This window comes from Rosa chinensis, chromosome 6, assembly GCF_002994745.2.
Source record: "Rosa chinensis cultivar Old Blush chromosome 6, RchiOBHm-V2, whole genome shotgun sequence".
Lineage (NCBI taxonomy): Eukaryota > Viridiplantae > Streptophyta > Magnoliopsida > Rosales > Rosaceae > Rosa > Rosa chinensis.
Genome location: NC_037093.1, coordinates 12,947,954 through 12,963,207, shown reverse-complemented (window position 1 = coordinate 12,963,207; position 15,254 = coordinate 12,947,954). Strand labels below are relative to the sequence as shown.

At 38.7% G+C, this 15,254-nt stretch overlaps 1 protein-coding gene across 1 annotated transcript; it reads right to left on the bottom strand.

Annotated features, from left to right (window-relative positions):
* Window positions 1-283: 283 nt before the first annotated feature.
* LOC112170839 (receptor-like protein 6) lies at window positions 284-3,382 on the bottom strand. Its single transcript, XM_024308127.1, has one exon. The coding sequence runs from the start codon at window positions 3,380-3,382 to the stop codon at window positions 284-286; it is 3,099 nt and encodes a 1,032-aa protein (XP_024163895.1).
* Between the last annotated feature and the right edge of the window lie 11,872 nt (window positions 3,383-15,254).

The following is a 15,254-nucleotide window of genomic DNA, read 5'->3' as shown; positions in this document are numbered from 1 at the left end:
CTATTCATTCTGTTTCTCAGTAGTTGAATTTTCTGAATTTTGTCTAGGAACGGAAACAATTAATATACATTCATAGCTTGATGTTAGACAAGGCATTCGCCTGAATGAGATGAACAAGCAACTGAACTTTACGTACTTGAACTCAACGTACACACTCTAAATAAGCTTATTACAGAGGAGAAGACACCGCGTGAGCAAGTGTAGGGAGGAGAAAGAAAGAAACACAAACACACATGGGGAAAAACAGAAAGAAAGGGTAGATGCATTAGGCAAACAAATAAGCTCAATTTCTCCGAGTCCTCTTCTCACTTTTCCTTTTCATTAGTCTGATTAGTATCCCCACAATCTTAAGGAAATACTCGTGCTTCCTTGTGAAGAGGACGTCTGCAAGAACCACTCCAACTAGCAACCCACTCACAGATCCTGCCAGAACAAATATCCAATCCAATTCATTTCCAAAATCAGAACTATTTTCTTCTTTTGTTGAAGGTGGCAATTGATGAGGAGCTTCATTGCCACATTTCTTTGGCAAAGGATCTCCACACAACCCCAGGTTTCCTTCATATGAAGTACTCTCAAATGTAGCAAACTGGGTTCCACGAGGAATAGGACCACTGAGATTGTTGTGAGAGACATCGAATTTTGCAAGGAATGAAATCTGTGTCAGTTGTCGAGGGATCTCCCCTGAGAGTTTGTTCTGTGAAAGGTCCAACGATTCAAGCAACTTTAATTTTCCCAAGGATGAGGGGATCAAACCAGTGAGAATGTTGTTGGACATATTGAGCAAACGAAGCCCCGTCAGGGCCCCAATGAATTCAGGAACCTTCCCTTCGAATCTGTTGCTTGAGATGTCAATGGCTGCAAAGTCCTCTGGAATCTTGGAATAGAATAAGTTCACATCTTTACTTGTGATTGTGAAGGAGAAATACTTACCGCCATATGAAGGATTAAAAAGAACATCTGATGTTGTCTTCATGTATGAGAATTGATTCGAAGTGGTACCTTTGATTGCATTTCCAGAGAATATGTATTCAAATGGGAAGTTGCCTGAGAAATTATTGAAAGATAGATCAAGAATGCGCAATTGAAGGAAATGGTCTAGATTCTTTTCAGGTTTCCTTATCACACCGTGGAACGCATTATGGCGCAGTGCCAAAAGTTTCAACTCCGGGAGAGTCCCCAACCAAAAGGGGAAAACATCATTGAATTCATTGTTTGACAAAACAAGAAACTCGAGCATTACGCAATTCGCCAATGACCTTGGTAATCTCCCCTGCAATTTGTTATCACTAGCATCAAACATCGTCAGATTTCTCGTGTATGTTTGAGGGAGATGGCCTTCAAAAGAGTTGTTTCCAAGGTCTAAAACTCGCAGATTATCACTGAAGTTCCCGAGACACGGCGGAAGCATGCCACTCAACTTGTTATCTGACAAATCAAGGTAATTCAGAGATGTCAGATTGCAAATCAAAGGCGAAAGTTTTCCACTTAGCTTATTGTTTGAAATCAGATAGTACTCAATGGATGGTGAAGGTATCAGTGGTGATCCCTGAATCATGTTGGACGAGAGATCCAAGAGTTGTAGGCCGCTCCACGAAAGAACAACTGGAGGTTGGTCAAAGCCAGAAAGAAAGTTATGAGAAATGTTCATGACTGTCAAACTTTCTGTGCTTACGTTCCACATCCATCTCGGTACTTGACCATGCATTCCATTCTCAGCAAGATCCAGCCACCTCAAATTTTCTTGATATCTTAGGAAACTTGGGAACTCTGTTATGTTGCAAGAACCCAATCCTAGAGTCATTAGGTTTGGAAAAGTTGCTGTTGCATTCAGAAACCTTGTCCCTTCGAACAATAATTCCAATTTATTTCCAGATAAATACAGTACGACGAGATTTTGGAACTTTTGAAACATTTGGAAATTCACTTTGCCACTCAAACTATTATTATCTAGATAAAGAAACATGAGATTCGTGAGATTGGATAAGGACTCGGGAATGGAACTGTGCAAATTATTTGAAGAAATATCTAGAGAAGTTAGTTTGCTAAGATTGCCTAGAGAAGATGGGATTGGCCCAGTTAATTGATTCAAAGAAAGTGAAAGTGTTATGAGCTGGTTGAGATCTCCGATGGAAGACGGGATGTAACCACCGAAATCATTACCAGAAAGGTCTAACTCAGTGAGCTGGGTGAGGTTTCCTAGAGAAGATGGGATTGGACCAGTTAATTGATTTGATGCAAGCAAAATTGTTGTGAGCTGGGTTAGATTTCCAAGAGAAGACGGGATGTAACCACTGAAATTATTATTATCAAGTGACAGATATGACAGTTGGGTAAGGGTTGCCAAAGAAGCAGGGATTGAGCCAGTAAGTGTGTTATTTGAAAGGTCTAAATAAACTAGCCGCCTAAGATTACCGAGTGAAGATGGAAGCAAACCTGAAAAATTGCATCGACTAGCAACAAACTCATTTAGTGAATCAAGCTTTTCAATTGAAAAAGGGAAGTATCCTGAAAACCTTGTTCTAGAAACTCTCAATGACATGAGAGGACTTGTTTGTTCAAATGCCGGCAAAAAACCTGTGAGATCTGGATTTGATTCTATATTAAGAAATTTTAAACTCTGTAATTTGAAAAGAATTACCGGGAATTCGCCTTGCAGCTCACAATACTCTAGGAGGAGAGATGTCAAAAATGATAAATTTACCAAGGAATCGGGTATTGGTGCAGAAATGATGACGGAGCTGAGATGCAGCTTTTTTAGACTAGTTAAGTTTTGAACTAGCCTTCTTAGATCAGACTGGTTTAGCTTCAGTGATCTTTCACCGTTACTCCTGTAACTATTGGAGGATAGATCCAGGGACAACAATTTGGGCAAGTGAGAAATTTCAGATGGGATTTGACCAGAAAAGAAACTGCTGGAGAGGTTAAGATAACGGAGCATTGGAAAATTCCTGATGGTAGTAGGAATTTGAGATTGATTGAAGTCATTGTCGGCAAGGTTTAGGCTCTGAAGATAAACAAGGTGGAAGAGGGTGCTGTTGGAATTGATGGAGCCGGAGAGAAAACTGCTACTAAGATCAAGCCCAATCACATGATCCGTCCTCTGATCACACTTCACCCCGTCCCATGAGCAGCATCCTTTAGCAGCAGCTGGTTTCCATGACAAAACCTTTGGATAAGCACCCTCATCAACCGAAGCAAATTCGTCGATGACAAAGCTTTTCTTAAACTGGAGCAAGGCGAAGCTCTCCTCATCATGGCAGGAAGATGATGGCTGCTGCAGAGAGTGTAAAGAGTTGGCCATAACCAAGAAATGAAACATGAAGAGAAGTAGTTGTTTTGAAATATTGGCACAATTAGACGAGCTCATTGATAGCCCCATAATTGATGTTTTGATCATTTTGCAGTAGATGATCCTAACAATTACAACTTAAAAGCCCGAGAGCAGCCGCCCATTATTACAATTAGTGGAACGCATGCAGCCGCCCATTGCACTGGGTAGTTTCCCACTAGAAATTCCCTTCAACAGACAATGATAGCGTCAAAGAAATAATCACCGGCAATAACACTAATTTATATTATTAAAATAAACACTTGTTCTAAACAACTTTTTTTTTGTTCCCCAAAATCTCCCCCTTGTTCCTTTTCTAATTCGGAGGCAAAATTAAAGAAAAGTTTTGAGGCAGTTTCACATTTATCAATGTTACTGTTCATGTTTGAGAGTAGCTCCGCATTGTAAATTTCAAATTTTCCTACGTCTCTAGTGTTAGCTTAGATTATTAGAAAGTCCTTTAATCTCATGAAAAACAATGTTAGTTTTAATGACTTAATGTTAAAAAGAAGTACTATAACACATGAAAAACAAAGTTGGTGTTAATGACTTAATCTTAATTTTTTTTTTTCTTATTAAAAAAGAGGGTCAAAAGATTTCACTCCTACCCCTATAGTGACTCGAACCCATGACCTCGATATTAAGTAGTGTTATAACTGCAAATTAAACACATGAAAAACAAAGAAAAAGGTGTTATAGACCTAGGACATACTATAGAGTATAAATATGCTTGGCCACTACACCAAGTTGGCAATTGCCGCAATTCAAAACATTAAGCAACTGAAAAGTATTTATAATTTTTTTTACTAGTTCTTAGGATCCAGCTTTGCCACTACTGAGGAGTCCAAGATTTAGTAATCAAATAAGGCGGCTTGCTCTTAAATGAAATTCACACTCACATTTTACAATCCACACTTTTTTTTTAATACTTAATATCACATATTTTACAATTCACACTACAAAATTACAGAGAGTGCTTATATTCATACCTCCTCATTTAGGCTTTGGACTTCCTTCAATTTTTGTAAAAATTGAATCACTATTTTACCCTTATAATTTTTTTTTGAATACGGGCCAGTGTGACTGCCCTCAAGACTTGATTAATGAAAGCGCAGAATACATGGGGGTGATGTGGTGCCTAAACCCTGGATATTACAATAATCATCAAGAGAACTTCCTGAGATAATAACATGAGTCTCAATTAAAATAATGTATTTTAACCAGCATCAATTAGCGAAGAGTGCTCTACTGGCTACTCCATTCGCTTTACAATTGTGGTATTATTACCAATATATATCACAGCTTTCCCACTATGTTGCCATTGGAATGTAAAGCGAACTATGTGTGTAAGATTTGATTACCAAATTTTTTGCCTTACTTTCTGAACTCCAAATGGCATGAAATTTAATATGTTCTACCTTAACTTATTACTTTCAAAATCTGGAAAGTTTCATGGTCATTGGTTTGAAATTGAAATTTTAATGATTTTCTAAACCTGAGTAGTTCCTTTCATTCCAACCTTTGTTCTTGTTCACTTGGTTCCAAATCCTTCCACTGAGTTCCTAAATGTAAAGAGTTGTAAGATATTCATTTCAAACCTTATCTTTATCCTACTTCTTCATATGTCACTACTGTCCTTATGAGTTGTGAGTGAATTGAGAGTTTAGACATCGAAAAGGTTGCATAGAAAATGGATCATGAGATTAAAAATCTGCGATTTCTGTTATACTAGGACTTTGGGCAAGCTTTGGACTGAAATCGATGGAGGACCTGTAAAGGAAGTTCATGTGCATAGATATGTCACCCCATGAATTAAGAATCGAGGTAGGGAGGCTCACCCTAATTAGAGGCAAACACTAATTTATATTATTAAAATAAACACTTGTTCTAAACAACTTTTTTTTTTCTTGTTCCCCAAAATCTCCCTGTTCTTTTTCTAATTCGAAGGCAAAATTAAAGAAAAGTTTTGAGGCAGTTTCACATTGATCAATGTTACTGTTCATGTTTGAGAGTAGCTCCACATTGTAAATTTCAAATTCTCCTACGTCTCTAGTGTTAGCATAGATAATTAGAAAGTACTTTAATCTCATGAAAAACAATGTTAGTGTTAATGACTTAATGTTAAAAAGAAGTACTATAACACGTGAAAAACAAAGTTGGTGTTAATGACTTAGAGTTTTTCTATTAGAATCTCCAAATTTACTCACTTGACCTCTTATACTTTTTACACCTCCTATTAAATTTTTAAATACTAAATTTACTCATTAAAGCTCACTAAAGTTCCTTAAATAATCTCACTCATATAATTTGCAAACAAACTATTACCGTTAAAATAAAAAACTTAGTCTTTTCAATGATTTAATTACTCTATGAATCTTTATTACATGTATATCATATACTTTTATGTCACATGATCTTAATCATAATTTTAATTTATATATATATATATATATATATATATATATATGAATGCTTTAATTTTTTTGAGTAATGCCACAAGGGCGAAATAATATATTCCTCACAAGCCAGAATAGACCGTTACATACCCTTCTGCTGCCATTTATAGATAGACAAGAAGCTAGTGGTAGTACCCACAAGTGGTACATACATATAGTCCTACTCATTATACATGTAAATACGTAGAGGTAGCGGATACCCTATGTCGGTACTACTCCAGAGGCGCTGGATGTACATACGGTGCACAAAAATGCATAGGTTCCTAAAAAGGAAATTATTGTAAATAGATCAACTAAAAACATAGAAATGGGCCTAGGGAAAAACACCCCCAGCCCAAGAGGGTAGCTCCAAGAGAGAGGAGGCCCAGCAGGGAAGGGTGCTCCAAGCCCAGCCCAAATACCATCACCCAACCAAAATCTGTGGATAGTTCGGTGCAGCGCTGCCGACCACCATCATCCAGAACCTCGCCGTCGCTACCACCCGACGAAACCTCCCAGAACCACCAAGCCACATCGGCCATCACGATCCGGCCAGACCCTCCATAGCCACGCCACCACAAAAATCCATCCAAATCACCAAAGCCACGCCTCCACGACACGATCTACTCTGACTCCTCCATAGCCACCGCCGCCTCTAGTTCTGGAAATCCCATGACGAAGACACCGCCGCAGGTCCTAGAAGCCCATGACAAACCGGCCGTAGCTGTCCAGTTCGATCTCAAATCAGAAAAAGGCATATGAATTCCACCTCCACCCATTCCGGCAAACCTGCAAGCCAAACCTCCCACACATGAAGCCACTGAGGGATGCTTTAATGAGTATATAGTGAAATTAAGAAATGAAAATAGATAAGGAAAATAATAAATAATACAATATAATATTATTGAATTGGAAAGTCTAGAGAAAATAAATTTTTTTTGGGTATAATTATTGTCCTTAATAGTCATTTTATAGTAGGTTGTATATGTCATTTAATAATTCATAATAGAGTGAGGTCAAGTGAGCAGATTTGTAGGTCTCAAAAGAAACACTTAATGACTTAATGTTAAGAAGCAGTGTTATAACTGCAAATTAAACCCGTGAAAAACAAAGAAAAAGGTGTTATATACCTAGGACATACTATAAAGTATAAATATGCTTGGCCAGTACACCAAGTTGGCAATTGCGCAATTCAAAACATTAAGCAACTGAAAAGTATTTATAATTTTTTTTTACTAGTTCTCAAGATCCAGCTCTGCCACTACTGAGGAGTCCAAGATTTAGTAATCAAATAAGGTGGCTTGCTCTTAAATGAAATTCACACTCTCATTTTACAATGAGTGCTTATATTCAACCTCCTCATTTAGTCTTTAGACCTCCTTCACTTTTTGTAAAAATTGAATTACTATTTTACCCTTATAATTTTTTTGGGAATATGGGCTGGTGCAACTGCCCTCAAGACTTGATTAATGAAACCGTAGAATACATGGGGGTGATACGGTGCCTAAACCCCGGATTACAATAAGTATCAAGAGAACATTCTGAGATAATAACAAGAGTATTAATTAAAACAATGTATTTTAACCAGCATCAATTAGCGAAGAATGCTCTACTAGCTACTCCATTTGTTTTACAATTGTGGTATCATTACCAATATCACATCTTTCCCACTATGTTGCCACTGAAATGTAAAGCGAACTATGTGCCTAAGAGGCTAAGATTTGATTACCAATTTTTTTTCTTTACTTTCCGAACTCCAAATGGCATGAAATTTAGTATGTTCTACCTTAACCTATTACCTTCAAAATCTGGAAAGTTTCATGGTCATTGGTTTGAAATTTAAAGTGTAATGATTTTCTAAACCTGAGCAGTTCCTTTCATTCCAATCTTTGTTCTTGTTCACTTGGTTCCAAATCCTTCAACTAAATTCCTAAATGTACAGAGTTGTAAGATATTCATTTCAAACCTTATCTTTATCCTACTTCTTGATATGTCACGACTGCCCTTATGAGTTGTGAGTGAATTGAGAGTTTAGACATCAAAAAGGTTGCACAGAAAATGGATCATGAGATTAAAAATCTGCAATTTCTGTTATACTAAGACTTTGGGCAAGCTTTGGACTGAAATCGATAGAGGACCAATAACGGAAGTTCATGTGCATCGATATGTCACCTCGTGAATTAACAATCGAGGTAGGGAGGCTCACCCTACTTAGCGGCTTTTATGAATTGTTTTATTATTTGCAATTGCTAGTTAAATTTTTCTTGCTTGATTTAATGAGGATGACTTGAGAGTGAGCGGGGCATAGCGAATTCCTTGGGTTTCGATGCCCTAAACCTCCGGTGGGGTTGTACGGACGGGATAGTGTCTGACATCCTTTAAGGTTGAAGTTTGATTGTAATGGACACTCTCGCTACAATGCACCAATGGTTGAAGATTTAAATCTTCGGTGAGGATGTAGTTGGCTAGTATTAGATCGGTCATCAGGTTTGGTTTTTACCCGGGTACTCTTGGATTTTTCATTTGATTTTACATTGGAAAAGCTTCTATCACTTTTATTTCGTTTTACTCAATTGGCGCCAATTACTATTTGGTTTTAAACCTAGCTAGGGTTGATGTTTGAGCAACGAGAACGAAAGCTCACCCCTACTATAGTTGGTCTTGCAGGAATTGTGCACCAGGATTGTGGAGGACTTCGAGACTGAGTTGGATGTTTGTCTATTCACCTTAAACCTTTTGGTATAATTGCATTCACATATTCAATCACTTCTGTTTTAATTTTCATTGTTTCTTTGAGGTGAAAGTTTGATTGTAATGACCTCAATATTTGCTTAGTTCCTTCCCTTGATTTTGGTTTACTAAGTGTTCGAGACCAACTTGAGTTTCATGAGTCCTAATTTCATTGTTAAAAATTGATAATTTCACTATTATGTTGTTTCACAAAAGGTGTTATGCCTAGAACCAAAACCCATTATTTTTAGTATTCCTTTAGTTGCCATTTTAACTGACCTAACATGGTCAATATCACCACACTTTGAACTTCTTTACGCTTTCCACCAAATCTTACCATTCCCATTTTTAAACTAAATTGTCTTGCGTTTCTTTAGGACATGAGTTAAGCTCTTTTAGCTTGTGTTCTTAAAGATTCGTGGCACTGTAACGCTTTCAATTTGGTGTGGTGCAAATTGGGGTGTTACATTTTTGAAGATGAAGAATTCAAATCTTATGCTATTTGAAAATGTTATCTTGGTTTTTTTTTTTTTTTAAAGACTTGAAGTTAGATCGATAATAGTGTCTTTTTTTTTCTTTTTTGAGAATAAGAAACCTCACTCTCCTCCCTAAAATTTAAACCAGTTATGGGTCTACCATCAGAAATGACCTCCATGAGCTAAAGAGGCCTAACCCCTAACCATCTATAATGCCCCACCTCTTGGGCTACAGAGAATTTTGATGCCACCTCATAGACAACCGCTAGAAAAACCAACGCTCTCTTTCACACCGTGTCTCAAACATACCACACCACGTGCAAAGATCGCTCGTCAGCACCTTGAGTCCATGACCATAAGATAAAATTGAGAATATACCAATTTACCCCTAGGAATGACACCACATCCATGATTCCTAACATTGACCAAACTCTAGCTCAAAAGAGTAGGGACATATTAAAGACATAAAAAAACCTAACCAAAACCCTAATAAAAAACACTGCTTGAAACAAAAAAACATAACAACCTCCACAAACCTCTTCCCTGTCTCCAGGTGTCCCCCCCCCCCCCCCCCCCCCCGGTAGACCACTACCAGAAGGCTTTTTGGTCGAACTCACAACGCTGAGGAAACACAATCCATGCAGCAAGCCACACCAAACCTGACTATTGTCGGCCGGAACCAAGCCTAAAACCAAATCCCCATGAACCCACACTGAGAACCACTAAAGACCACACGACGCCCTGCTACCTAGCTATGTCCATCAGCATGACAGCCCAAATCTACCATTGCAAGCTCTGCCTGTCAACCCATCTCAGAGAGATAGCCAGTGCCATATGATCCATGGCATACTGCTGGCATAATCTGGTGTCTGGGCACCTGCTCCATGTTTGCGCCAATCACCCATCCTACACACATGCGCCGCTGCCTAAGACAAGAGAGACTTCATACACTACCCAGACCAAAGAAGAAAAGACCAAACCTGGAGGCCCGAGACCCCACGAACCAGTTTGGCAACACCCTCCACTTGTCGATGAGGCTGGGAGTCCCGGTTGACGCAGGAGCACCTCCAGAAGGGTAGCAAACTCTTTTGTGCTTTTTCAACCCTAGGTTTCTCCCATGTATTCTAAGAGCAAAATTGGTAGTAGTGTCTCTTTAAAAAAATTTATTCATTAAGAAAAATATAGCTTCCTTAATATCTGAACTCAATTGTTCTTCATGTAACAACAAAATGAGACATTTGTTGCTAAAATAATAACATAGTTATTTTCTGTGGCAAGGCACATTTTAGGCTAGATCCTGGACCATATACCGACCCAATTACCCAAGAAGGTCCACATCTTCAGCTATGCCCTCCCTCATCATTAAGTGATACATGAGGGTGGCAAGGCAACCTCCTTGAAGAGCCACGAAATAGAGCCCATCAGCCCAAGTTGGAGCCCAGGCCAAAAGTCCCAAGCCCAAACCCAAGAAAAGTAGGCAGAAGCCCTAAACATCTCATGCCATGCCATTGTCGCCATCAACTAACTTTCTGGCTGCCGACCCTCGCCTCTTTGCACTCTGACCAACAAAGCCCTGTATACTAGAACCTCAAACTTAAACAAAGCACCCAGAGAACACCGTCGTCGACGCTTCAAACAAAACCCGATTCACAGCTGGCCAGACCAAGGAGTTAAGCCTTGCCCCGCCGCCAAACCTGCTACCGCTTTTGCACCAGGTCCGACTCAAGAAAACAAACAATGCCACGAAAAGGACTCACCTGTACCTATTCCACTTCTTGATATGTCAATCTCTCTCCACTAGTTGGAGAGTGACTCTGATCCAATTGTCGCTACCATGATACCCGCGACGACATGAACCTTGCCGCACTAGATCCGTCGGTCTGGCAAGGGTCTCTGCCGCACTCTTCTTTGCTCTTTATTAGGTTTTCTATTGAAGAAAGATAGAATTTTAAATTAAAGTTAACTTATTTACTATTAACAATGTATTAAAGTTAACAAAATAAAATAATCAATGTATATACTACCTATCAGAAGTTATTATAATTTATAAGTTCGGAAATCTGCATGTCTGTCAAAACTGTCATGGAAAGAGATACTAATTGGGGGGCCGACATTTATTATTTGTGTGATTAATAAGGAAAGATTAGCCAAGCAAATACGTATTCTCAAGTTAGCATTATTGAAATTTTTTAAAAAAATTGGGAGTAGGAGGGGGGCATGGCCCACACTGGCCCCAACTATGTTCCGCCGTTGTCGGTTAGCCTCACAAGCAGCCATGCTGTTAGCCTCACAAGCAATTTTTCAAGGTAAGTTTTATTATTAAAGTTGCTACTTCGACTTAAATTTCATACTTTCTTGCACTTGGGGATTCTAATATCCATTTTTCTACCTCCCACCTAAGCCTGACATTTGAACCTGTTACCCGCAAACCCGCATGAAACCCGCATGCTAAAAGCCCGCATGAACCTGCCCAATTATTAATCCGTGCTGAAAAAAGCCCACACGCCAAAAACCCGCAAATTAACGAGCTAGGTTGTGCTAAACCGGCTAGACCCGTTGGTGCTCGTTAAATCATTTCTCAAAATTAAAACTCTTTCTACTCCACTCTCTTTCTGTCTTTCAGCAATCCAAGTTATCCAACAATGGCTTTCTCGTAGCCGACTAGCCTCCGCCCTCCGTCTCGCGCTTCTTCATCCACAATTTTAGAGCAAGAGAAATCTGAGCTGGGATTGGAATTTGGAAACAAGTTCTGAAACAAGCTACCTTCATCAGTTCATGTTCATCTTCTGCGAAAGAAATCTGAGCTGAGATATTTTGTCTTTATTACTTTGATAATTTGATTAATTCGCTTCTGGGTTTTATTTATTAAGGCCTTTGATTAATCCACTTCTGGGTTTTATTTATTAAGGTTGCTTTGATTAATCCGCTTCTGGCTTCATTCGTGATTTGGGTTTTTCTTTCCCAACTTGTAGTTGTTGCTCTTCCTTCATTACTAGTCTCTCTCTCTAGCTCCTCACTGTTTTATTTTGTTTATTGTTTTTTTCAAGTGTTGTGGGTTTCTTATGTTTATCAAGTTTCAGTCTTGAGAGTTGATTTTTTTTTTCTGCAATCTCATTTGCATTGTATTCAATTTGGGTCTGTTTATTGATTGAAGATTACAGAGGTGATTAGCTAATTGACATTCTGCATACCATGTTGGGTTTTCAATCGTGGGTATGTCATGTTTTTGCTTAAATTGCTTTGGTTGGAATGGTTTTGGTGTTATGGGACTTTGATTAATTGCTTTGATCACATTGGGTATTAATTTGTGTTTCTGAGTGTGCCTTGCTTGATGGGTATGTGTTGCTACACAGTGTTTTGAGTTGTATAAAGTTTTTGTTTCTCTTGTTCTGGTTGTTTTAGCATGGTTAGCTAAAGAGCATTAAGGGTTTCGGGTTTGGGTTCAGTATGTTCAGAATGATGTGGAATTCTAACTACTGTAATATTGATGTGGGATGCTCTCTGTCGCTTAGTTATGTTACCACTCGGCACTTGAGTTACTCTTTTAGCCCACCAGCAGAATGATAGCATATTTAGCCGAGGTTGCTCACTTTCCTTAATAGGCTCTGAGCTACTGCTAGCCACATACAATAGCTACTGCATTGTGTTTTGGTGTTAATTTTCATGGTGTGAGCTTAGTTAATTAACCTCTGTATATTTATTCTTTTTTGTAGATGAGTGTAAATGATGAGCCCCAATTTATATCTACGGAGGAAAGAGAAGAAGATGCAACTGGAAAAAAAAAAAAAAAAACTGCTTATGGGTTTATGGGTTTCAATGGGTTTGAAAAGGAAAAAAAAAAAACTCTGTTCACGGGTCTTAACCGGTAACCAGCAAACCCGCCGGGTTTAGGCCGTAAAACCCGTTAAGCTAACTGGTTTTTACCGGGTCGGCCCGTTAATAACCCGCACTATACCCGCACGTTGCCAGGCCTACTCCCACCTTTCTTGTAAAGTGGGATTTAGCCGAACTATAGGGGTTCGTTCTATCTCCAAACCTCGGTTTGTTGAGATTTTGGTCAACGATCGACCATTATACATCACTATTTCAATTTAATCCAATATCTCTTGGAACCAAATTTCTTGGGAGCAAATTACGCTCTGAAATTTATATTGTTCTCGTGGTTAGCTTTTAAGCTCCGAAACTAACCATTTTTCTTGTTCTATTTCAGGATGTCACATTCAAACAACCTGAACAAATTGAATTTTGCTCCATTGGGAACAACGGGCACCAGATATCATAAGAAGGTTCGTGATGTTAGACAACACCTCAAGGCCCAAGGGATCCTATCTACAATCCAAGAATGCACCACTAATGTGCTCACCCAATCTGCTACTGATGCTTTGGAAGCAAATTATGCAAAAGCTGTTATTCTGATGACACGTCACATGGACAAGTCTTTTAAGTTTGAGTATTTGAATGAAGAAGATCCCAGAAGGCTGTAGGTCTTACTTGAAGAGCGCTCTGGGAATGTTCGTGACTCCCTGCTCCCGGATTTAGAAGTAGGATGACATAATCTCCGCTTCTATGATTTCAAATCCGTACTTGACTACAATTCAGAATCCCTACCCATCAAAATTTGATAGAATTCTGTGGTGAAGACATCACAAATGCTATGTTGATTGAGAGGACTCTCTCCATGCCCCATCTTTGTAGTGATGGTTGTTAAGAAATATAGTATTGATGTTAATACAAGACAGATCATGAGGTTTGATGAGCTCATTGGAGCTATGTCAGTTGCTAAGAAGCACGACAACATCCTTGTGAAGAATTATAATTCGAGACCCGTGGGAACTAAGACTATTCCGGAGTCCAATTATAATGGCGCCTCTAAGAAATGATGTCGCGAGCTAAACCCTAAGTCTAGGGATCAAACCGGATGTTCTACTCCATATAATTGCTCTACTCAGGAAGATAACAATCAAAATAAGTGAACATGAAGCTGAGGAGTAACTGTGGGAAGAGAGAGGACGGCACCACTAGCAATGGCCGTCCAAATCGCGCAACAAATGCGCTTCAACCATGGGAGTCTGAACACAAAGATGTGTGTTTTTGATGTGGAGCATCTAGATATTGGGCAATGATATGTAAAGCATCCCAGAATATAGCTAATGTGTACAAGATGTATCACGAAGCAAGGGAAGCTCACTTCATGGAACAAGAAGATGAAGATGAAGATCTTGAGCTAAGACTTGAATCTGGCAATTAAGGAAGAAGAAACCATCGATTTTGTTTAAGTCTTTTATTTTTCAAGATTGATGAAATAAGGCACTTGCCATAAATTTTAGTAGATGCCTTTGGTTCTTAGCTTTTATTTGAATAGGCTCACCCAAAGTAGGCGTGAAGTCTAGGAAATAGTTGAGATTAGTGGTGTTTAAGAGAACCTCGCTCCACCGAAATCTCTTCTTTTTTTCCTTGGTCATGTCTAATTTGGAGCTACGTAAAGAAGTTAAGTGACGACCATTGTTTGCATTTGGTAGTTTGGATTAGACTTTCATGATTAGAAACTTTGATGTAATCATTAGCTTTAATTATGAATCAAATTTTGAGTTCTTTCATATCGACTCTATTTTAATTCTGAGTTTTTTTATTTTAGGAATGGATTCTAGAGAACTTCATTGTCTCGTGGATCGTGTGACTACGCACACAATTATCTGCCATAGGCAACTATTTTTGGAGATGCTGCCTACATTCCTTTGTAAATACGATGGTAGGACCATTGAGTTTAGTTCATGGACATGGAATGACTCAATTCTGCTTGCCTAATGGCATCTTGATCAATGCCGCAGAACTTCTCTACGTTCCTGGGGAAAATCAAACCCTATTGAGCTTTAAAGATATTCGAGCCAAGGAATTTCATGCTGAAACGCATAGTGTGGATGGAAATGAGTTCCTTTGCATCACCTCTAATGATTGCAGAAGAAAACGCATCTTAGAGAAATTTATGTGTCTCTCTAGTGGACTTTATGTCACCACTATTCAAGCTAGTCATTGAATCCAATAATGTTATAAGAGAAGATCTCTTGGATTCAGACACATATTGACTTTTGCACGACAGGTTAGGTCATCCTGGTTGTGATATGAACATCGTTTTGTTTCGAGCGACTCAAAGTAAGAATAAAAAATTGATACTCGGATCACGTGGTGTGAGCCCCGGAAAATTTATCGAGCTTAAATTGAGATCGTTCAACAAGTTATTTATTTACAATCTCGGTAATTGTCGGAGTGCTCGAGAATATTTTC

Coding starts and splice junctions, on each gene's coding strand:
- LOC112170839 (XM_024308127.1), bottom strand. CDS start 3,382: ATGGGGCTATCAATGAGCTCGTCTAATTGTGCCAATATTTCAAAACAA.